General features: G+C 46.2%; 1 protein-coding gene across 1 annotated transcript in view; it reads right to left on the bottom strand.

Moving 5' to 3' along the window:
• Positions 1–4,253: 4,253 nt before the first annotated feature.
• fstl5 (follistatin-like 5) overlaps positions 4,254–25,228 on the bottom strand; it is a gene marked incomplete at its 5' end in the record, with an annotated part of 109,696 nt that continues 88,721 nt past the window's right edge. The window contains 6 exons of the mRNA XM_083685499.1: positions 4,254–7,016; positions 13,687–13,811; positions 16,401–16,508; positions 19,257–19,406; positions 23,617–23,735; positions 23,992–24,018. Of these exons, the coding sequence (XP_083541625.1) occupies positions 6,314–7,016; positions 13,687–13,811; positions 16,401–16,508; positions 19,257–19,406; positions 23,617–23,735; positions 23,992–24,018 (1,232 nt within the window). The 3' untranslated portion in view covers positions 4,254–6,313. The remainder of the gene's footprint in view (positions 7,017–13,686; positions 13,812–16,400; positions 16,509–19,256; positions 19,407–23,616; positions 23,736–23,991; positions 24,019–25,228) is intronic.

The raw sequence follows: 25,228 nt of genomic DNA, 5'->3' as shown, positions 1-25,228 counted from the left end.
TGTGTGTGTGTGTGTGTGTGTGTGTGTGTGTGTGTGTGTGTGTGTGTGTGTGTGTGTGTGTGTGTGTGTGCGCGTGTGTGTAGAGGAGTTGCTATCCTCCTAGTTTGCTGCAGTCAGATGAAGGTCTGACACTAGTTAATTAAGGCAGTGCCAGGACCTGGTTCCTCATCCTGGCAGGGAGTTATGTATTCTGTATTCCCCTGGCATATTGTATTAAAAGGATGGAGTAAAGGAGACTATTAATGTAATGTATCAGTCTCTGTGAGTTAGAGCCCAATGCAAATTCCAGCTGGCGGCTGGAAAAAAGGAGTTAGTGTGTGTATGTATGTATATGTGTGTATGTATGTATGTATATGTGTGTATGTATGTATGTATATGTGTGTGTGTGTGTGTGTGTGTGTGTGTGTGTGTGTGTGTGTGTGTGTGTGTGTGTGTGTGTGCGTGCGTGCGGGCATGCTTTCGGGTGTGCGTAAGTGAGTGGTGTGTGTATGCATGTGAGCCTGTGTGTCTGTGCGTCTGTGCATCCCTGCCTGCCTGCTTGCCTGCCTGCGTGCCTGCGTGCGTGCGTGCCTGCGTGTGTGCGTGCGTGCCTGCGTGAGTGCCTGCCTGCGTGTGTGCGTGCATGTGTGCGTGTGTGCATGAGTGTGTGTAGCAGGTCTTATCATCTTGAGCAGAGTGAAGAGTCAGTGCAGTCAGGGGAGCGTCTGTAGTCTTTGATGAGAGAGCCTCATCCTTGGTTAATCACCACGGCTCAGTCACTCCAATCTGGGTAAACCTCAGAGGAGAGGAGCAGAGCAAACCGAAGGATCTGCACTGGCAGAAAGGCTCAGGCCAGGGTAATGTATAGTACGTTGACTGCCCTACTGTACAAAGGCAACACAAAGTTAAGGAACTTCCAAAATGAGGAACCGTAGGGGGGTCGGGGTCGGGGGGTGGGGTGGGGGGGTGGAGATAGAGATTGAAATGAGTGAAGTTGATGGAGAATGTGCAGACTGAGGCAGTGGTGTGAAACATCAGGAAGAGGCTTTAGACACGTTGGTGGACCCGGTACGACCCGGAGGCAGACGGCAGGATATTAACCGCTGAAACAGAGAAATGGAGGACCGGAGGGACAGAGAGGTCAGGGTTCTTCTGAATAACGTTTGCAGATGGTCTGCACACTGAACCGGTGGTCCGGAACGTCTGGCAACAGCTTTGAACAATACTACATTTTCAATGTATACATGAATGGGGAATTGCTAATGCAATTATGAACCAAGCCGACTACAGATGCCTTTTTAATTAAGAGTTGAAACTTTGCAGTGATTAATAATGGATAGAATCGTGGATAGATATGCAGTGTCCATCACACAATTCTGTTGCATCAGCATTAAAGTGTGTGGGTTTCCTCTTGGCCCACTTAATCACCATCTGACAGGGTTGGGTGCGGAATTAGTTTAAACTCAGAGGAACAAATTGCTAAATCAATAAAGGGGTAATTCAAATTAAATTACTTTTCCACAGGCCAGAGGTACCTTATAATAATACAAGTCTAAAGTGTCCTCCTTGTATCCTTCAGATCGACTGCAAATTCACCTCCAGGCTTTCGCAATATTGCTTTTACTTATCCTGTCAACGTATATGACAGAGGAAAGGAGGAGAAGACAGAGGAGAGGAGAGGAGAGGAGAAGAGAGGAGAGGAGAGGAGAGGAGAGGAGAGGAGAGGAGAGGAGAGGAGAAGAGAGGAGAGGAGAGGAAGACGGAGGAGAGGAGAGGAAGACAGAGGAGAGGAGAGGAGAGGAAGACAGAGGAGAGGAGAGGAGAGGAGAGGAGAGGAAGACGGAGGAGGGGAGAGGAAGACAGAGGAGAGGAGAGGAAGACAGAGGAGAGGAGAGGAGAGGAGAGGAGAAGAGAGGAGAGGAGAGGAGAGGAGAGGAGAGGAAGACAGAGGAGAGGAGAGGAAGACAGAGGAGAGGAGAGGAGAGGAAGACGGAGGAGAGGAGAGGAGAGGAGAGGAGAGGAAGACAGAGGAGAGGAGAGAAGAGGATGACGGATGAGAGAAAGCCACTCTAGGCGGAGAAGCAACCCAGGATTTCTAGGTCATGTTCAGATGTGGAGGCTGAGTCAGGCAGGGATCTAAGGCAGCATTAGCGAGGAGGCGTGTGTGTCTGATCTGTGCTCCACCTGCTTGTTCCAGAGCCACGCAAGGAACACCTGGCTGCACCTGCCCAGGCTCCACTCTGTGGCAGGCCCTGCTCTGTCTCATCATCCCTGGGCTTAGCAGCGCAAGTCTGTCTAGATAGAGAATATACAGTACCAGTCAAAAGTTTGGACACACCTTCTCATTCAATGGTTTTTCTTTATTTTTTGATTATTTTCTACACTGTAGATTAATATTGAAGACATCAAAACTATGAAGGAACACATATGGAATTATGTAGTAAACAAAAAAGTGTTAAACAAACCCGAATATGTTATATATATATATATATATATATATACACACACACTCACAGAGATTTTGGTCCATATTGACATGATAGCATTCTTCCCCATTCTGATGCTCAGGTTGGACTTCAGCAGGTCATCTTGACCATGTCTACATGCCTAAATGCATTGAGTTGCTGCCATGTGATTGGCTGATTAGATATTTGCGAACCTAATAAAGTGGCCGGTGAGTGTATAAACGCACGGATGATGGGAGAAGAATAATTGTGATGGATGGACTGAGGAGTGTTTTCACTGGTTGTGCTTTCACAATATTATCTGAGGACCTTATGGAAAGATTCTGTGAAATCTTTTTTTTCAGTTTGGACTTTTCTACTGGCTAACTTTGTTGGTATGTTAGCAGCTGAATTGTTGTAACTTCCCCGTGTTAGAAGTTTCAGTAACCGCCCGAGTATAAACCACTGCCCTGGTGACAGTTGATCCCACTTCACCAAGAAGACCAGGAGATTAGTTAACCCCAGTATGTTACGCCGTTTGCTTCACTCGATGGTTCAACAGCTGTCCGACTAGATCTAGTTCCCGTGTGGAAGAATCCAAGCTTGTGTGTGCCCTGTTTGTTGTTTACCAGAACAAGTGTTTCATGCCGAGCCGTCTACAGTAGCTGCCTGAGTGTGCACACATACCAGCAGGAAATGTCAGTTATGATCAATTCATTCAAAAGCAATAGCTGTGGGTATGTCAGCATATTGGGATTAAGCCTATGCTGAGTCGGCTTAATAAAAGTTTCTAAAACCCCATTAAACAAACAACAATTTATTGAAGGAATAGATGAGTAGATTTGGGAAATTAAACTTGGTTGCTCCGCTCATAACAGCTGTTTTGTGTTTCCCCAGGTGATTAGTTTGAGCTGTAGCCTGTACTGTAGGCATAACTACCAGACACCTTATATCATATTTATAACGATCACATGTCTTACATCGGCGTGCATGCATGAGTGCATTGCAAGAATTAAGATGTCAGAGAATAAACAGACCGCATTGTCAGAGTCCTAATTAACCTACATTTATTGTGTGCAAAACAATGCCATTATTTAATCAGCTACACGTTGAATAATAGTTGCTATGAAAATATTACAAAGCATAAATAACAAAGCCTGTTACCCAATATTGGCACGGATGTGGGAATATTTAATAGCCTATTGATGTAGTCTAGAAATAAAACAATAAAAGATTTCCTGGGCCATACAATGTAGCTCTCTTGTTCACTTTATCAGCACGCCATAAAACTTGAATTCCTAAGTTAGCAGAACGTGTCCGCCGCCAACGCTTGAACCTGGTACGTTGTAAGTCAGATTAAACCTTCAGCATTGCTGCAAAGGTGCATTCAATTACACCTGAATGAAACCTGGGCATATTGGTGCTGTAATTGGGTTTACACTTAACTCACTAACTGCCAAAGAATTACCACCTAGAGTGCCAAGTGTTTTATGTGGTATTTATCTAGCAACAATACTTTAATTAGCTACACACTGAAGCATCATCATTTATGCATTTTATCGTAAATTAGGTCACCCATGGCACTCTAGAATGTTGACAGTTTGGGTGACTTTATTCACCCTTGGCAGTAAATGGGTTAAACTACCCAGAACACACTGCCCTGGTAATGAACCAAGGACATTACAGTCATTACGGTATGCTGCAAGTGGTTCACTGTGATCTCTGACTAACTGTGTTCACTGGCATACCGGCTAGCCTGATGTCAGTTTCCTACAGTCACAACTGAACAGAGAAGAGAGACAGAGGGCCATTTTTTTTCCAAGGTATAGATACGCTTTATTGTTGGGTAAAATGACAAGCGTGTATTTCCTCTACATAAGTAACAACCACATGAATCAACATACCATACATGACATGGCTATATGGAGAATGACAGATGACTACGTCGCAGGTGGATGACATCACAATGCACTTGGTCAAGGATGGCAGAAGATGAGTGACAGGTGGTGGTGCTGCTGTTTTTTGTTTCTTAAAAAGTAGGGTGCATATTCAATCAAAATCAATGAACAGAGCCCTCAAACAGTGTATGAAAACTACCAACGTCGCAGACCTGGGTGGTACAAGTACAGTATTTGAGATAGTTGAAAATACTTTCAGCGTTTGGTTGAGTCTGCCTTGAGTGACAGACGGCAGGTTTTGCAGTTTTGGGAATATTTCATTCATTCCATTAAGCCAGGCTCAAACTCAGTCAAGCACAGCTAAGTATTTGTAATGATTTCAAATGCTATTTGAACCTAGGTCTGCCATTTTAATGGGCTTACAGTCAACTCTGTTGCTATGTACAGATAGACACAATTAAGAAAAATGTCACAGGGAATCAGTATACAATCGTATGGGATTCAAAGAGGGGGAAACACCAAAACAAAAAACATGATCATAAACAAAAGAAAAAGATTGAATAATTCACCAAAATAAAACCAAAACTAGAACATATTGAATGTTATCTTAATTGGAAACGTAAATGGGCCTGTGCATAATACATTAACACCGAAGGTCCAATATTAGATTTGAAAGAAAAACTAAAACAAAGATTAAATTCAAATTGTGTGTGTTTGTGTAGAGTGCTCGAGTGAGAATGCATAGAATGTGTCCAGCCAGGTAACTAGGTTCCTACCCTCAGCATCGAGGAGGGCCAGATGCTTGCTAGCCTAGGTATCTTAGGTACAACTCATTCTCCTGACTATGCTCCACCTTGTTGAATTTAGAAAGTAATTGTGACTCACATTAGAAGGTTCTAGACCGAGGTCACTACCCACACCGACACTCTTGCTGAAAGCCCCCCTTTATACACTTTACTCCGTAAAAGCCACCACCCCAATCAACTAATCCATCATTATGTCACAACACAGTCAAATATCCATTTGTAGCACATGATTGCCAAACATGACTGACAAATATGCACGGTTTCCACAGTACATTCTACTGTACACTAAGACTTCACTTCGGCCAGGGATGTTGGAATTGGAATATCATTTGTTCTACACACCGACCTATAGACTCATAGCTGTGGGAAACTCAAATTCATTTATTCTACAATTTTAATTGACTGTCATTGACTTTGATTTCGGGGGACACATAAAAAAAACAAATCACACATTAAAAAAAATCTCTCTGGACCAAAGGTTAGAAGAAAGCCAGACTATCATACCAGATAACTAAATCTCTCCATCTCCACTTCAAAAGGGACAGGATCTCAGCGAGGGCTCTTTTTAATTAGGCTGAAACAGCTCAGCGTCACTTCGGAGATAAAGAGGAGGAACGTGAGGATGTTTCTGGAGCGTCTCCCACCAGGAGGGAGGGTCAGAGAGAAGAGGAAGGTGACAGGATTAATTACTCTAATGACGTGTTGTGTTGTGGTGTGTTTTCCTTCAAGGCACAGGAAAAAAGTAGGGTTGTGGGGGACAAAAGGTAAGGGGGTAGTTTTCACATATTTGACTCCCTTGATTTATTTTCAACATCATTTCAGGTGATTATTTAGTAGGAAATCAGTGAGAGATTAAAAATACTAGTATGCAGCTACCTACTGAGCAATTTGCTAATTTCGCCTAAAAGGTGTTAGAGAGCAACTTGGTGTCGACTGCTGTCAGAAACGGAACCACCCAGTTGATTTCAACATTACTCGGTTTGCCAAAAGCAAATGGCAAGCGATTCACTCCCTATTTTTTGGATAAACATCACACACGTCCAATGCGATTTTTCAAACAGTTTTAGAATTTTGGTTTTGAGAAATGCTAACATTTTAAATATCACACCCAATAAATTATACATCTGCAACCAAATTCAGTGCAATTATACCATAATTAACCGATTAACAACAGACAGGTCGTCGCCTACGACCAGCCCACCCATACGACCACGTTGCCCTTCACCACATCCGTGATCTCACAATTGAGCTTGTTGAGGCGGGCATCCAGGATGAAGAGGGACTCCCTGGAGGGGGTCATCAGGTACTGTCCGAACAATCCGCTCCCCGTCATCATGCGGTTCCGGCCGCTCCACGGCCACTCGGAGGACCGCACGGCCTCCTTCAGGCTCTTGATCATCTTCACGTTGCCCGAGCTCAGCTCCACGAAGAGGGCGTCCGTCTGGCGGCCCGAGCTGCCGAACACGTTGTACTGGTGGACCTCGGTGAAGGACGGCATGAAGGACACGTCCGACAGGTGCAGGTTGGTGTGGATGTCGAAGGGGGGCCGGATCTCGCCGCGCACCGTGATCGACTGGATCCTCAGGAGGCCATCGCGGTCGTCCACGGTGACCAGGTGATGTCCGTCAGGGGAGACGTAGGGGGTTCCGGTGACGTCGCCGTTGGGGCCGATCACGGCGTCCGTGACGCTGTCGACGATGAGCTGGGGCTGGGTGGCGCCGGTGGAGTCTGGCCTGCAGTTGATGAAGTAGTAGCCCCCCAGGTGGGTGTAGGCCAGGGACTTGGGGACGCAGTTGTACTCCTTCAGGCTGATGTTCTTCACGGACGACGTGGTCTCCAGGTCCATCTTGTGGAGAGCCGGCTCATTCCTGTGGAGAATGATTCCGAACCTAGACATGGGTGAAGGACAAGAGAAAAAAAAAAAAGAGAAAAGTAGATTCAACTTCAAACACTTCAATAATAGTTATTTGACATATATTACATGGTTATTACACATTTTCGGAGTTGAAAAAAATTAAAAACACCTGCAGTAATTTGGTTCCACCTGGGAGGTACAGCAATGTGACTGAACCAATTTCCGCTGGCTTACTGACATCACACATCCTCAGAGCAGAGACCCACGAGACTTACAGAGAATTACAGCCGCCTACCTTTCAAGACACAATTACACTTACTGTATTACTATGAATACTATTGCATTACTGCTCGTAGAGAGTGGTGCAGTACTGGAGCCAGGTCCTCCTCAGGAATACAGTCGGTGCCGATTTGGCCCTGCTCTTCACACAGATGAATGTCTTTATATGACAAGGATTTCAATTTGCACCACCTCCGCCATTACGGCCCCCTAAGGGATTAAAGACTCCTAAGAGTACATTGGACGGGAGAGTTGTGAGGCTCTATTAGTTCTGATATGTCAGCTCCTCAGCTCCCAACTGTATAGTAGTATTGGCTGGAAGTGCAGAGAACATCTATTAGAAGGTGCAGAGAGATTTCAGCTCGCTACGGTCTGATAGTTCATCTGGGGCGTTAAGACAATGGCTTTATACTGTGCCACCTCTCCCATTTCCTCAGTCGGATCCTCAGTAAAAGGCTGTGTTATTGTCTGGAAGGAGGGAGGGAGGGGTGGTTGGGGGGTGGATATGCTCCGGCTCCAACCGGCTCAGCCGCCATTGTCTTATCGGCCCAGATGAGCGATCTTAGCGCGGCGAGCTGAAATATCTCGGCACCCTCTAATAGATTTTCTATGGGCCGTTATGAATCATTGAAAACTCTATCATACATACAAAATCCCAAGGAGAGACTGATAATGAAACATTACAATTCACTCTTTTTACATCTGGTGGGAGGGAAATGGAGGGGGGGGGGTGAACCGGGGGGGGTGGGTTAGAGGCGTTGAATAAGCAATGGTCTGACAAGGCCCTCAATTAAATGTGAATGTGGTCTGATCAATGCTGACACGCACTTCAATTTCCCTATCATCCATCTTCTTTTTATGCAATTTCGACAGCCTGGCTCTGCGGCCTGTTCCCATGGACAGAAGATGGCTGTTTGAGAGTGATGGAGCACATTATCAACCGTTTGAAGTATAGCATTGATCCACTGATTGTATCGTCCATAGGGGCAGAGGCAGAGGCAGAGGGGTGGGGGGGGGTGGGGGTTGGGGGGGAGGGAGTTTGGGGGGGGGGATGACAGAGCTGAACCTCTAGTGGCGTATTGATTATAATGAGGTAAGAGAGATTCAGAACACCCCGCCTTTCTCCTTGATACAGAAACACAGACAGACACTGTTAAGTGCAGTCCTTTGAGGCGGCGTTTGGACCAATCACAGACAAGTCCGAGCCCCGAGGGGAACTGCTTGAATTCAAAGGGAGCACATTGACAACATAACGATCATTTGATCTACAAGGGGAGAAGAAAGTGATTAGTTGAGTGGGGCCGGAGGACAGGGCAGAGGAATTGGCCGTATAATGACATGTACCGTATGGGCAAATAGGACCATCGGTACTGGAACTCAGTTAGGCTTGGGGCTGTTTTTGTCTGGAGATGATGGTCGGGGGGCCGAAACATTTTTAATCAATTATTTACTATGAATTGCCTACAATGCATTTACACTGATTAAATGATTAATGTTTAAAAGTTTCCTTCTAACTAATATCATCAGCGTTTTTATATACAAATAATAGTGGTTTTCTCAAGCAACATAAGCAAATTAAGGTAAAATGTAAATATGTCCAATGTGGAATCACACCAATCTTGAAAATATACAGTAGGATAACAATTTAAAAACAAAGGCATTACAAAAACCATTCCTTAAAAAACTCTAGGGGAGCCAGCCTCATAATCATCCTGCGGGCCACCATTTGAGTATCAACGAGTAATTAGCACTCTAATCATAATACAGAGCAGAGCTGAGCTGTACTGGGCTGTACTGGGCTGTACTGGGCTGTACTGGGCTGGCCTGGCCTGGCTGCACACCACCAGGGGAGGCTGGTGGAGGTAGAAATCGGAGGACGGGATCATTGTAATGCATGAGCCTCTTACCTCCACCAGCCTCCCCCACTGGCACCCACATTAGCTGCCATAACAGTGCTGGAAGGGACAATGTGAAGTAAAATAGCTATCCCAGCAGGGTGCACTTGGACTTAGCCCCATACTGTGTAAAGCCGCTCCGTAAGATTCATTAGCAAAGATCTAGAAATCCTGAACACCCACAGCGGTCTTAATAACACAGTGATTGAGAGCGGCGTTAAAGGTCCATAGGACATTTATCCCGCAGCCAAGCGATTATTCTCCCTAACAACAAGTCGTCGTGAAGTGCATCGGGGACAATGCTGCTAAAACGAGGCCTGGTTGGGCTCCCCCATACTGTGACATGAGCACTGTGCTTCCCATGCCTGTGAACCCTGCATCGTCATTAAGCGGATATCCATTAATTAAGACAAACCAGTTGCCGTGTTTGTCTTTTGTCATTCTGTTGTGATCATGCACCCCCCCCCCCCACACACACACACATTCACCCACACCCACTCCGACTCAACACCACACTCTGTCAAATGTGTAGGATCTCTCAAAGGCTGTGTAATTATGTTCCCCAGCGGGGAGTCGCTTTAGCGTTCTTGTTATTGAGCAATTTTCACCTTTTCCACACTGCTCGGTATTCCTTGCCTTCTTTGTTGGGATGAGAATGTTTGAAACATTTGCTTTCAGATAAGCTTTCCGCTTATGCAATAAATAACAACTAGCAAGTTTGGCTGAGTTCACCCGGGAATCAATCCTCACTCTTAACTCCACTTTGCACAAAACTTCACTCAGTTCCTGAGGGCTCAATTCATAAACAGCAAGAAGGGAGGGCATCCGTCTCTCCGACGGGACAGAGATCTGTTTCAAACTAATTGATTTCATGTTTTTCCAGCCCTTAAGCCCTCCCAAAACATGACTATTAATCCATTTAGGGTTTTCCAAGAGGGGGACTGTACAATTACACAGCCAGGCTGGGTGTATGGTGCAGTGTACCAGCGAGGGGGAGATATACTGAACCCATTAGTTTTGCTTACTTGTAGAATAGCTTGACAGATAGTCAATGTTGTTAATGGATGGTAGACCCTAAAGCACTAATGCTTTGCCTTTAGCTGTATGAGGCAAGTGTGATGTAAAGGCATCTCTGTGTATGACAGGATATGCACTATGGTACCATCAGGGGAGGCTGGTGGAGGTAGAAATCGGAGTACGGGCTCATTGTAATGCATGGAACTGAATGAGGAATGGTAACATGTGTTCGATAATTTCCAATAACGTTCCATGCATTACAATGAGCCCGGCCTCCGATTTCGACCTCCACCAGCCTCCCCTGGGTGCTCCCCTAGGTGCGAAACACACTGTAACTATCTAATAATATCTGATTCTCTCAAGACAGCTTTCATTTTCTTTCTTTTTTTTAGCTTGAGAAGAGTGAAAATAAAACCAAACTCCAATGGATTTCAAGTCATGTTTTCTTCTTCATGCGTGTTGACAGTCTACTGATCGACTGTTACCTAACTGGCTAATGAAGATGGTCTTCAAGCTGTTGCATAAAACAGCTTACAGTGCCAACAGTGGTGGTGTGTGATGTGTGACTTTGTGAGAGCTGCTGTAACCTTTCTCCTGCTAACAGGAAAGCTAACAGGGCAGTGGTGGCGGGGTGATGTAGTGACTAGTGTCCCCTGCATCCAGAAGGCTCCTCCTGCCCCTCCCCTCTCCTCTCCCCTGCAGCTGTTCCCCAGGTCGTTGCTTGTGTAACTGGGATTCAAACCTGGGTCACTCTGTCACACTTACCAGATACGTACAATGGAGACACCGTTTAAGCTTTCAGGATGCATTAGTGTCTGGAGAATGGACATTTACCCTCACGGTAAACCCAGAAAGACACCTCAACACCCCAAGGTCAACGAACAGCCTGTTATCAGACGTTCTATACACTACAACAACAACAAACACACACACACACACACACACGCACGCACACACACGCACACACACACACACACACACACACACACACACACACAAATGCACACACGCACACCGCACAGACCCACAGCACAAAAGACGGAACCGCTATTGAAGTCCAGACCTTGAGAAATGGAACAGGAAAAAAAAAACCACATTGAATTGAGTTGTTGCATGCCCTAAGCACCCAATCAAGGCTGCTGTAAGCCTTGCTCTCAGAGGCTTCTGAGGGCAGGGGCTGGTTATAAGGGCCCTGCGCATTGTGCCATGTCCTTGGCATCGATTCACAGCTCCTCTGGTTGGTTTGCCTGGCATGTCTAAACTACTCCCCAGTCTCTTCTCTATTGTGATGCCCTGTTCCATCCCGCCTAGCCCCTGTTCTATCCCGCCTAGCCCCTGTTCTATCCCGCCTAGCCCCTGTTCTATCCCGCCTAGCCCCTGTTCCATCCTGCCTAGCCTCTGTTCCATCCTGCCTAGCCTCTGTTCCATCCTGCCTAGCCTCTGTTCCATCCCGCCTAGCCCCTGTTCTATCCTGCCTAGCCCCTGTTCTATCCCGCCTAGCCCCTGTTCTATCCCGCCTAGCCCCTGTTCCATCCCGCCTAGCCTCTGTTCCATCCCGCCTAGCCCCTGTTCTATCCCGCCTAGCCCCTGTTCTATCCCGCCTAGCCCCTGTTCCATCCTGCCTAGCCTCTGTTCCATCCCGCCTAGCCCCTGTTCTATCCCGCCTAGCCCCTGTTCCATCCTGCCTAGCCCCTGTTCCATCCTGCCTAGCCTCTGTTCCATCCTGCCTAGCCCCTGTTCCATCCTGCCTAACCCCTGTTCCATCCTGCCTAACCCCTGTTCCATCCTGCCTAACCCCTGTTCCATCCTGCCTAGCCCCTGTTCCATCCTGCCTAACCCCTGTTCCATCCTGCCTAACCCCTGTTCCATCCTGCCTAGCCTCTGTTGCTTCCCCCCTAGCCTTGGCTCTAAGCTAGGCCGGGGGCGTGTTTTGGGCACACCCACGAAACGGATCAATATTGGCTGAGGCTGGCAGTTGTTCTGCTCGCTGAGAGTGCAAATGCAATGTAACATTAAACCGGAAGATCGGGGGACGTTTTGCTTTCTGTTTTGATATAGATTTAGTCAGTTTGGCTAAAATATATATTTTTTTTTACACTGTTTTCATATGGAGGCAAGCTGTGCCTGGCTGATATCCCGAGCATTTCTCTGTTGTGATGTTCAACCCTGCCTAGCCTCAACACTTAGCTAGACTGGGTCCTGACTGTCTATTGGTGTGGGGGAGTGTTTAGGCACACCCACACTGGATCGATACAGGCTGAGAGAGATAGTTATTTAGCTCTCAAGAGCTACAATGCATCAGTGTTCTAACTTGAGACTCCTGGATTCAAAGGGTTGTCTACACTTTCCACAGGGGGGCCTGCTTTGTGTTTTGAATCAATCAATCCCATTGCGTTACATCATAAATTGAACATTGCATTTCAATTGTTGCCTGTAGCAGGGGGCTTTGCTTTCTTTTGAATTGACAAAGTTTCCTAAATTTGAATGACCAAATGCATTACATCATAAATTGGACATTGTATTTCAATTGCTGTCTGTAACAGCGGCTTTGTTGTCTGTTTTGAATCAATAATGTTTCCTACATTTGAACGACCAAATGCATTACACCCTAACTTAGATGGCTGTTTGAGACATTTCATTCATATTCATATGCTTATGAAACCATAGAGCATTGGCTGGATATTGCATTAATACTGCAGTGTAAGTAACAATAAAACTCGCCAGAGTCCACTTAGTGAAACCTTTATAGGAACAGCCTGCAGACTTTCCAGAATATGAACAATAAAAATGTTTCATAACCTAGCCTGGGGCTATAGGAATACAGTCATTACAGCCTATTAGCATAGCATCATGAATAAGCAATAACCAGCCAACACTGTGGCACAAGAGCATCAACAACGTGACCATTTAATCTCTGGATCCTCCAATCCAATAAATAAACTTGTTTTTCTTCCTTCCAGCAACTTGTACAGCACATCTAAAAACGCGGTTGATGTTTGTGTGTGTGTGTGTGTGTGTGTGTGTGTGTGTGTGTGTGTGTGATCCCATCCCCACCACACCACACAGCCCCCCCTGTTCCAGAGGCCTCTCAATCAGGTCTGTGTGGACCTCATTACTCTGCACTCACTAACACGCTCTCCCTGGGAGACTGTTAACACATCCTCAAATCCGAGAGACCTCCCGTCTGCGCCGGGCTCCTCCGCGACCCCGGCAACCAACCGGGTCGTTGGGGATGTGCCAGCCTTCTGTAGCCGAGCTCAGCCCGCGCGTGTCAGTCACAGGAGAGCAGCGCCCGTAAAAAAGCGCGAGGGGCCAAATCGATCTGCTCTGCATACATCTGACGCTCTTTGTTGCTGATGAGCAGGGTGCAGCCGGGGGAGTTCCACCATGCTTTAGTGGAGGTTGGGGGGGGGGGGGGGGGGTAGGGGGGGGGGGAGTGCTCTGGAGTTAAACGGCTGTCGTTAGACTCACTCTGACACACACATACAGAGACACACACATACACTGACGTACCTGATGTGATTAATGATGAGGCTGGAGGCAGGAATGAAGAAATCATCCACCCTATCAAAGCGCCTGCCGGTCGGCTGGGTGTGGATTGTGTGGTGGGACACACTCCCGCTGGCCTGATTGATCACCTAGGAGAGGGGGAGAGGGGAGGAGAGAGGGGGGGGAGGGGGGAGAAAGGGGAGAAGGGAGGGGTATATTTAACATGAGCCCCTATGAATTATTCAACCTGTTTGCCTAAATCAGTTCTGACACAAACTCACAGTGGGAGGAGAGGTGTGGTGTGTGTGTGTGTGTGTGGTTTGTGTGTCTGGTGTGTGTGTGTGTGTGTGTGTGTGTGTGTGTGTGTGTGTGTGTGTGTGTGTGTGTGTGTGTGTGTGTGTTAGCCTTAATTATGCCACAGTGTACCAAAGAGACAGGCTGGCACTTCCTAAGCCCCCAGCAGCACAGCAGGCTAATTTCCTGGTATCCAGCTGCTAACGCTAACCCCACCTAGCACACGCTAGCATCTAGCATATGCTAGCACTGCTCTGAGGGGAACATGGTGACACAACTAGGACTGACAGAGTGTCCTTGACTGAGAGAGTGACTCATTGTAAGTGTTCTTACATAAGTAACATCTTAATGGGTTTATTCATATTGTTATATGAATAATAGATCTATCTATTGTTAAGGAAGCAAGAGACCTGCAATGTCACTAGCATGCTAGCTGCTGAATTGTTGTAACTTCCCCGTGTCAGAAGTTTCAGTAACCGCCCCGGGTATAAACCAGTGCCCTGGTGACAGTTGATCCCACTTCACCAAGAAGACAAGGAGATTAGTTAACCACAGTATGTTACGCCGTTTGCTTCACTCGATGGTTCAACAGCTGTCCGACTAGATCTAGTTCCCGTGTGGAAGAATCAAAGCTTGTAATGTGCCCTGTTTGTTGTTTACCAGAACAAGTGTTTCGTGCCGAGCCGTCTACAGTAGCTGCCTGAGTGTGCACACATCCCATCAGGAAATGTCAGTTATGATCAATTCATTCAAAAGCAACAGCTGTGAGTATGTCAGCATATTGGGATTAAGCCTATGCTGAGTCGATACACACATCCCATCAAGAAATGTTCACTTTGATGCAAGTGGGACATTATGAATGAAGTGCTGTATGTAGCCTAATTAAGGTGTAGCCTACATTAGTAGCCAACATTAGTCTGGGCTACTTGGCATTTCAGATGTCTGAGCACGGCTTAACACAGTTTGTTCTGAACAGGACAGGAATGGTTGTTAATCAATGAATTCAAAAGGGACAGTGGTGGATTTGCTTATGGAACATAAGCCGATGATGAGTCGGCTTAATAAACATTTTTTAAACAAGCAGAGATTTCTTGAAGGAATAGATGAGTAGGTTTGGGAAATTAAACTTGGTTGCTCCGTTCATAACAGCTTTTTTGTGCTTCCCCAGGTGAGGAGTTTGAACTGTAGCCTCTACAGTATGCATAACTATCATAAATGTCATAGAATATTTAATATCACCACATTCGTCACAGCGGAGATCATGTGTACAGCATGATTGCATTGCAAGAATGAAGATGTCAGAGAACAAACAGACCACTGAGTGTCAGTCCTAATTAACCTACATTTATTGTGTGCAAAGCAATGCCATTATACAACCAGCAACACATTGTACAGTAGTCACTATGGAAATATCACATATTGTAGCATAAATAACAAAGCCTGTTACCCAGTAATGGCACGGATGTGGGAATATTAAATAGCGTATTCACGTTGTCCAGAAATAAAGCATGTGCGCTTCTGTGCCAAACAATGCAGCTCTCTTGAAGACGATACTGCCACTCCGCTCTAAAACTCGATTGGCGGGGCGTTCAGTGGCGTAGCACACTAAGGCGCATACCATATCATCGCAAGGTCCCTGGTTCGATTCCGGCCATCGACATATCCTGCATGTCATCCCTCCTCTCTCTCACCTATCGTTCCTGTCAATCTTTACTATCTCTGTCCCAATAAAGCAGAAATGCCCTAAAAATATATTTTAGAAAAAAAAAAAATACTTGATTGGCTAGGCACAAGGACCACGTACGCAGCAGCTGAGGTTAAACCTTGATCATTGCTGCTCAGGTACATCTAACTCCAGCTGAATTAAACCCTAATAAAATGGCGTCGCAGGTGAGAAACTTTTCAGAATGCCCTGCCATGGTTTATTAGACCAAGGAATTAACGGAGAGAACAAAACACGTATGTTACTAGTGACTAACTTTGTTACATTTGGCATTGTGTACTTCTTCTGGTATAATAATAATATAAGCCATTTAGCTGACGCTTTTATCCAAAGCGACTTACATTGCAGTGAGTGCATACATTTCAGTATATATGGTCCCAGCAGGAATCAAACCCACAACCTAAGCGTTGTTAGCGCCATGCTCTACCAACTGAGCCACAGAGGACCACACATCAGTAGCTTATCCATCAGTAGCTTCAAGAATGGAGCACAGATCACTAGAACATAGACATCAACAGATGTCTACAAGAGCCCTGGTGGTATATGCCGTGCAGGGGAGGCTGCTGGAGGTAGAAATCGGAGGACGGGCTCAGTGTAATGCATGGGACAGAATGAGGAATTCCTGCATACCATTCCTCATTCCGTTCCGTGCATTACAATGAGCCCATCTTCCGTTTTCGTACCTCTGCCAGCCCCCCCCCTGGAGCCTTGCCGTGTTTACCTGCAGGGTGGGGAAGTTCCTCTCCATGTCTCCCCAGCTGAGCACCCACACCTGGTCATGTGACTTGTCATAGTGCAGCTTGACCGGGTAGGGGTCCGTACTGACCGTCTGAAACAGGAAGAGCACCAACAAACATCAACAACAACAACAACAACAAATACTCACTGAGGGTTATTCATTTTTAACAACAGATACCTTTTACTTTGCCAAGCCCCCCCAGGAGCAGTGCATACCGGGCTAATGCATCGGTTTTGACAAGGGAGTTGAGTTTTAGTTTTTTAACCAGACAGAAATGGAGGCTGGGGGGTGTGTGTGTGTGTGTGTGTGTGGGGGGGGGGGTGTTATGTATGAGGTGCCTAAGTGTGGCGCTGTATTTATTATGGAGTGGTGACAGCAACAATCACTTTACCCACACCGGAGTAATTGCTTTCAATTCGTATCCATTGCTTGACACCAGGTCTGCGTGGCTCAGCGCCGCTACAATGGATGAGTCACAGTGACAGCAGAGCGGCGAAGCGTGCGTTACCTCCACATCGCTGCGTATTGACAGTTTAGCGAGCGAGACCCGAGGAGACGAAAACAAAAGCTGGAAAAAAATATCTTTACTTTTTTTTTTTTTTAACACCTCGCTAGCCTAGCGAAAAAAAGGCAATCATCTTCTTCCTGGGAAATTAGAGCAGTCACCCTAACACGGGGAGAAGGCATGAAGTGATGGTGTTTTTGTTTTGATTTGGTTTTGTGTGTTTTGTTTTGTTGTTTTTGTGTTGTTGTTGTCGTCGTCGTCCTGTAACGCCATGTTCCGTCTGCTGGGGTCTAATGGTGTTGTTTACCTGTCCGCCTCACAGTCAAATGTGTTGCTTTTACAGGGAGAATGAAGCGCTCCAGAGTCTTCATGTGACAGAGATGAGAGGAGAGTTGGGACTACTGTAATCTCTGTACATGTACTCATCTGAGACAGAACAGGTGTGCACAACTTGTTGTTCCATTCTCTCTCTCTGACAACTTTTCTCTCTGTTGTTCTGGTCTGGCTTTCATCAACATCCTCTGCTGCTTTCTCTACCCTCTGATAGCCAACATTTTGTGACATGAATTGTGACATTAGACAGAATGAATAATTACGTGGTAAACAAACAACTTTTCACATGAAAGTAACACACTGTAAACAGTTACCTGCTAGCAACATATGGGAATGGCTCACTCATTAAAACTATACGTAGCCTAGCGAATTGAAACTACAAAGTCACATTTCAAAGTGAAAGGAGAGAATGAATAAACAAACAAACCGAGAGGCCCAGATCTCCCTCCCTCCCTCCCCTCCCTCCCCTCCCCGGGCCAGGCTGAAGCTCAGGCGGCTCAGGTGGCTAATTAGCGAGGAGCTAATCCCAGGTAATGAAGCCAAACCTCCAGGTGAGCACATAATGAGAGTACGACAGTCACCAGCGTGACTACCTGGCCACCGTACCCCCTGGGGAGTACACACACACACACACACACACACACACACACACACACACACACTCGCACACACACACTCGCACGCACATATCACACAAACACACACACATTCACACACACACACACACTCGCACGCACACACACACATTCACACACACACACACACTCACCGACACACGCACGCACGCACACACACTCGCACACTTGCACGCATGCAGCACACACACACACACACACACATACTCCCACGCACACACTCACAAACACCACGCACGCACACACACACTCACACACACACCCTGCCCATACACACACACACAAACGCACACACACAACCCTTCCACCCTGAGACAAACTAACCTTTTCACCCGGCACATAGAGAACACAGCCTCCTGTTCGCTGCTTCATGTGAAACACCCCCTCCAACTAGAACATTGAGGCCATTTACCATTTTTTCTCTCAGCGTGGGTAACCATACCCAGGGGGGAACCCTTAGCGGGTGGACATATACAATACAATGGTCTTCACCAGCGCTTTCCACTGAGCCTGTGCAAATGAATTATTTTCTCTCTGGGGATCAGTGCACACAGTACTTAAGCATAATGAACTATGCAGGACCATCACGTTTGTTTGATGTTTGGTAAAAGCAAAATCATTAAAATATGGAGGTCGGCTTAAACTAAGCAGAAGCAGGGCTGCTAAAACTGCTAAAACCTAACGACCCAGAGGGGTCCATTAGAAACGCCAATGAGCTTCCAATAGTTCCGTAGAGTATAGCTTCCTGGTTAGACTTCCTGATTTACACAATATGGATTATTTATTGGATTGATAACCTATTTGATGTTGGCCAATAGCAAATGGACCCCCTCAAGTGGCACCACTCCCTCTATTAAATACTGGTACTGTTCATAATGGATAATGGTGTTGGAGGAGGAAGGACACATCATTTGTCTCGAAATTTGTGGAAGAAGTCCTCTGACCTTCAATCAGCCAAAATTAATCAACAAGAAAATACCCAGAGAGAGAGAGGGACAGAGAGAGAGAGAGACAGAGAGAGAGAGAGAGAGAGAGAGAGACAGAAAGAGAGAGACAGAGAGAGACAGAAAGAGAGAGACAGAGAGAGACAGAAAGAGAGAGACAGAGAGAGAGAGGGAGAGCAGTAATTGGAAGTTGTTATGACAAGGCTCGTTTTTCACCTCTGTGACCGTTTAGATTTGTAGTTATTTCCAATGTCATTTGTTAACAATCAGTCCATAACCATAAGTTTAAAAGATTTTTTACAGAACGCCAACGACATTTTATATCCAAGGACATTTAAAAAAGTGTCTAAACTCCAGCTCATTTAAACCCAGTGATGGTTGGAGAGAAAGGGAATGAAGCTGCAGTAGAGGCTCAAGTGACCTGGACGGCCTTCTGTGATTGGATGTCGACGATGAGGACGCGGCCCAGGGTTGGCTGGCTGGCGTAGATGAACTTATCCTTGACGTTGACCGCTGACGACCACACACACTTCTGATTTGCCTCGCCGGCTGGCTTAGGGCACACCTCCTCCTGAGGAGGAAATACACACACACACACACACACACGCATACACACACACACACACACAAACATGCACGCGAATGCATGCACACACGCACGCACACACACACACACCATACACATATTAAGTATCATATTAAGTATCACAGCACAATGTAAGACATAGCACACTACAAAAACATCTAAATCATATTTATCTAATAAGTCATCAGTCATCTTGATATCACACAAACAGGGAAACACTTGTGTTCCGGATCATTCTGTACAATCCACCTCTTGTCCATCCATATGAACCCTGTAACCACAAACTCATACACACACGCACACACACACACACACGCTCACACACGCTCACACGCACACACACGCGCACACGCACACACACACACAATGCTCAGGGCTGAGAGGGGGTCGGGACACGAATGGGACAGGAACGTGGCAGAGAAGAATGAACTCTGTCTGAGGTTGTGGTGTTAGTTGTCGGGGGCGTGGGGGGGGGGGGGTGTGAGGGGAGGTAGGGGGGGGTTTGGGGTCACACCTCCACCAGTCACCCCTCCCATGGCGTCCCTCACTTCGCCGCGGGCACCGACTCTTCTCTCGATAAAGAGGTGAGAACTCCACTGTCTGATGTCCAGCAGAGAGTGTGAATGGTGGAGGAAATCAGGAAATAATCCCCCAGTGTGTGTGCGTGCGTGCGTGTGTGTGTGTGCATGTGTGTGTGTGTGTGTGTGTGTGTGTGAGCATGCAAGGCAGTAGTTGTGCATGAGGACAGAAAGGTTTATATTTTTAGAGGGAAGCAAAGATGGTGTCTACAGTCCTGTGGCTTCTTCCCAAACACAACACCCATTGGCTGTTAGAGAACCACACCCATTGGCTGTTAGAGAACCACACCCATTGGCTGTTAGAGAACCACACCCATTAGCTGTCAAGGTCATTGCCTTGTGTTTGATGTGCTTATTTTGCAGGTGGGAAGCTGTCATAGGGAAATGTGGAATTTCTCCACAGGAAAATAACTTAATTGGACTGTTTTTTTGCCTGACAAAGAGATGAACGACAATCTTACTGTGTGTGTGTGTGTGTGTGTGTGTGTGTGTGTGTGTGTGTGTGTGTGTGTGTGTGTGTGTGTGTGTGTGAAAACTATTCATGTTGAGGGATGTAATAAGCAGCCATCTGGAGTCGAAATACTTTGGAGACCTATCCTCCACCTGCAAGCACACACGTACGCACACACACGTACGCACACACACACACACACATGCACACACACACACACACACGCACGCACACACACACACACACACGCACACACACACACACTCCTACTGTGGCTACCACTGCATTACACTGCTACTGGGCATGTGCAGAACTGTGCCTACTGTAGCAGGTAATAGAAAAGAGAGAGAGAGAGAGAGAGAGAGAGAGAGAGAGACGCTATAACTCCATGACTATGACAGTTGCTGGGCATTGCATCATCATGGTCGTCCTCAGCTGTTGGCCTCCTCCAGAGAGCCCAGCATGATAAACACACAGCGGTGAGCTCTGTAGAGGTTGTAGTAGTAGTAGGCCTGCTGTATACAGGTGAGCTCTGCTTGTAGAGGTAGTAGTAGTAGGCCTACTGTATACAGGTGAGCTCTATAGAGGTTGTAGTAGTAGTAGTAGTAGTAGTAGTAGTAGTAGTAGTAGTAGTAGGCCTACTGTATACAGGTGAGCTCTGTAGAGGTTGTAGTAGTAGTTTTAGTAGTAGTAGGCCTACTGTATAGAGGTGAGCTCTGCTTGTAGAGGTAGTAGTAGTAGTAGTAAGCCTACTGTATAGTGTGTTCTGCTTGTGGAAGTCCCTCTAGCTCTTGGCCTGTCCAGCCTCATTATGAAACAGAGAGGAGAGAGAGAGAAAAAGAGAGAAAGAAAGAGAGAGAGAGAGAGAGAGAGAGAGAGAGGGTGAGAGAAAGGGAGGGGAGACAGAGAGAGAAGGTGAGACAAAGGGAGGGTGGAGAGAGAGAGAGAGGGTGAGAGAAAGGGAGGGGAGAGAGAGGGTGAGACAAAGGGAGGGGGGAGAGAGAGAGAGAGGTTGAGAGAAAGGGAGGAGAGAGAGGGTGAGACAAAGGGAGGGGGGAGAGAGAGAGAGGTTGAGAGAAAGGGAGGGGAGAGAGAGAGAGAGAGAAAGAGGGTGAGAGAAAGGGGGGGAGATAGAGAGAGAGAGAGAACTCTGAGAGAACTCTGTCACCAACCTCCACATTGTCCTTGGATCGAAAGCAGTGAGATTTCGGAGCAGAGAGAACAGATTGGTGTATAGAATTCTGTCTTCTCAAGCCCACAGAGAGTTTGTTTGAGAACAAGACTCCTAGCCTTGGATGGCAAACCAATATACCTTAAAGCCCTATTCCTTTCTGATACATATACTGTACTGTACATATATATATATATACAATGCCTTCGGAAAGTATTCAGACTTGTTCGCTTTTTCCACATTTTGTTGTGTTATAGAGTCAATTTGAAGTGGATTAAATTAAAAGAATTTGCCATCAATCCACACACAATACCCCAGAATGACAAAGTGAAAACAGGTTTTTAGAAATGTCAGCAAATTCTTTTAATTTAATCCATTTTAAATTGACTCTATAACACAACAAAATGTGGAAAAAGTGAAGGGGTCTGAATACTTTCCGAAGGCACTGTATATATATATATATATATATATATATATATATATATATATATATATATATATATGCTGTCTACAGTTTGTATATATATATATATATATATATATATACTGTATGTATATATACTGGACATGTCTGCCAATATATACTGGACATGTCTGCCAATCTGTTCTATCCCTCCCCAGAGAGAACCAATCTATTCATTCTGGTATGGCTAAGACACACGGTAAGCATGATACTTAGATTAAAGAATTAAAGAATAATTCATTGTTGGGTCATTTGTGATAAGCAATCAATCAATGCTTATCTACAGTGATGGAGTAGAGGGTGTGTGTGTGTGTGTGTGTGTGTGTGTGTGTGTGTGTGTGTGTGTGTGTGTGCGTGTGTTTCTGTGCGTTTCTGTGTGTGTGTGTGTGTGTGTGTGTGTGTGTGTGTGTACCTATTCATGTGCCTGTGTGTGTTTGTGTGTGTGTGCGTGTGTGTATGTGTGTGTGTGTGTGTGTGTGTGTGTGTGTGTGTGTGTGTGACCACCATGAACGGGGCTAAGCCCATCGCCGATGTAGTAGTAGTAGTGGAGCACAGAGTTCACCTTGATTGATATCCTAACACCCCCCTACCACCCCCGCCCCCCCTCCGCCCCCCTCCCTCGGAGGAGAACGCCGTAGCCGGTTGCTCACGCATTCACGGCGGCGCTCGGCACATAACAGCTGTCCAATCAGCTGAGGGCTCCCTGATGGAATGGGGGACTAGAGGGAAGAGGCTATTTGAGTACATGTGTAAATCTCGCAGACGTCTATCAGAGACCTGCTTTGAATAATACGCCGGTAAAATGCCGCTTCAGGAGGGAAAGAAAGGGGGGGGGGGGGGGGACCGTTTTATTGTCGAACGGCGGTTCAATTGGGTGGGTCTCTGAGGAGCTGGTCGCCCTCCAATGAGAACACAGCCTCTCAGTGAATCAAACGCACAGTGAAAATACTCGTCACGACAGGAGAGACGGTGAAAATTGTATTCTAAACCATCCGCTCCGGCACGACCAACCACGAGCATCATCACCACATATATACGAGTATGACGAGATCTTCACATACTGTTTGCTGTAACTATAGTAGCAGCTAAGCTAACTCTACAATAGTCCTAATATAGACCAGGGGGAGGCTGGTGGAGGTAGAAATCGGAGGACGGGCTCATTGTAATGCATGGAACGGAATGAGGAATGGTGTCCTATACACTTGTGTTTGATAGCATTCCTCATTCCGTACGTGTTTGAGACCATTCCTTATTCCGTCATGTGCATTACTATGAGCCTGTCCTACAATGAGCCTGTCCTCCGATTTCTACCTCCACCAGCCTCCCCTTCCCCCTGTTCTGATACAGAAGCAGCCCCGGTACACATTGTGAAAGTGTTGTATGTATGAGAGAGACTTTCTTCTATTAGTCTGGGTGGAACAGCAACATTCTGGAGACCTGTGTTCGACCCCCCCCCCCCCTCCCAGGCTTAACCTCCAACCCCTGCTACCCCGGGGTGGAGGCAGAAGAGCTGAGGTGGTGTAGCCCCTCACCTGAAGCCCCAGTAGCTTCTCGCTGGGCTTGATGTGTCTCTGGATCTCACACGCCACCGGCTGAATCACTTTGATGCCGTCCTCGTAGAACACGTAGAACATATTGCCAATTCCAAGACCTGAGAGAGAGAAATACAACCTTGTTACCAGAAAATAGGCTTCGCAAAAAGGTAGAAGATAAATAACCTTAACAATACAGGGATAGGTCTCACAGTGGAGGAGGGGGGTGTAGGTTACTGTCTGCCAGAACAAGAATGAAAACATAACTAATAAACACTTCTAAAACAATGAAATTAGAAAAAATGTAGCCTAATCAACTTGATTTAATCTACTGCACAGCAATAACAGTTAAATTGTTTGTTCGTACAAACGTACCTTCCTCTCGCCACAGAATGTTTGCCACTGAGGAAGAAGACAGAAAAAAAAATTAGAAAGCGGTGAAAAGTATTGTCAGGAATCGATAGATGTTCCAATGTGACAGAGAGCAAAACAAACACATGAATGTTTTATGAAAACTGTTTGTTTGACACAGACTCCAATCAATAGAACCTGCTGCTAGAAAATAATTATATGCCAAGCACTTGAGGGTCGACCACAGTGCAGGGAGTGAAGTCAACTATAAATACAGTTATTTAAATACCAGTGTAATAAAAGTGTAATAGCACAAACTCATTCACTTCAATACGATGCAATTGATAAGGAAAACCAATGTACTATGTACAATCATGATATTACAATGTTGTTAGTTACAGAGTTACTACACACCAGTGGAGGCTGGTGGAGGTAGAAATCGGAGGACGGGCTCATTGTAATGCATGGAATGGAATGAGGAATGTTATACTATGGTATATTATGCTTGTGCTATACAGGCCCAAGAGCACATCCAGGGTAACTGACTTTGTTCCAGTTAGCCACCTACAGTACAGCAATGTGTATCCGGCAATGCAAAAGCCTAATGCCCAAGATCATTAAATATAATCAGGAATAGTCTAGAGCCCAATAAAATCATAGCATCCGGTAATTATCCATGGATATGGGCTTTATTGGTTAACGGTAAAGCAGGTACTGGTATTAGACACCCATGAGCGCTCCGTAGACTGATTTCCAGGGCTGATGAGTATCAGAAGACTTCAAGGAGGATTATCCTGCCTCCTCCTTCAACAGCGCCAACAGTTTTGGCTCATGAAAATGCCTTAATGTGTTATTAATATCACTTAGAGAGTCAAACTAATGGCACTGAATTAGGAAGTCAAAGCTGCACGGCGACCAGCAACGTTCTCTGGAAACTATGACCTGGACGATGATTTCACAGTCGGCTCTCGGGAATCGTCACGGAGACGCTTTGAGGGGAAGAGAGATGTGTTTTCCTGGAATGGATAATGAGCGCGTCCGCCCCAAAAAACAGACAAATAAACTCCCGGCTGGGGAGGTGGGGAGGGAGGGAGGGAGGGGAGGGGAGGGGAGCGGTGAAGGCAGGCCCCCCTATCATGCATGGAAATGGGAGCTGTTTGCCATTCAGAGGCCCGGCCATGCAAACAACAGTCTCATCTCATTGTTTTGACTCTCCTCATTTCCTGGGTTATAAGCGTGACCTTCTCCCATTGTTCATCCG

Source organism: Argentina silus (genome assembly GCF_951799395.1).
Source record: "Argentina silus genome assembly, chromosome: 15".
In the NCBI taxonomy this organism is placed as follows: Eukaryota; Metazoa; Chordata; class Actinopteri; order Argentiniformes; family Argentinidae; genus Argentina; species Argentina silus.
Note: the sequence above shows the minus strand (reverse complement) of the source record. Positions and strands in the feature narration are given on the sequence as shown.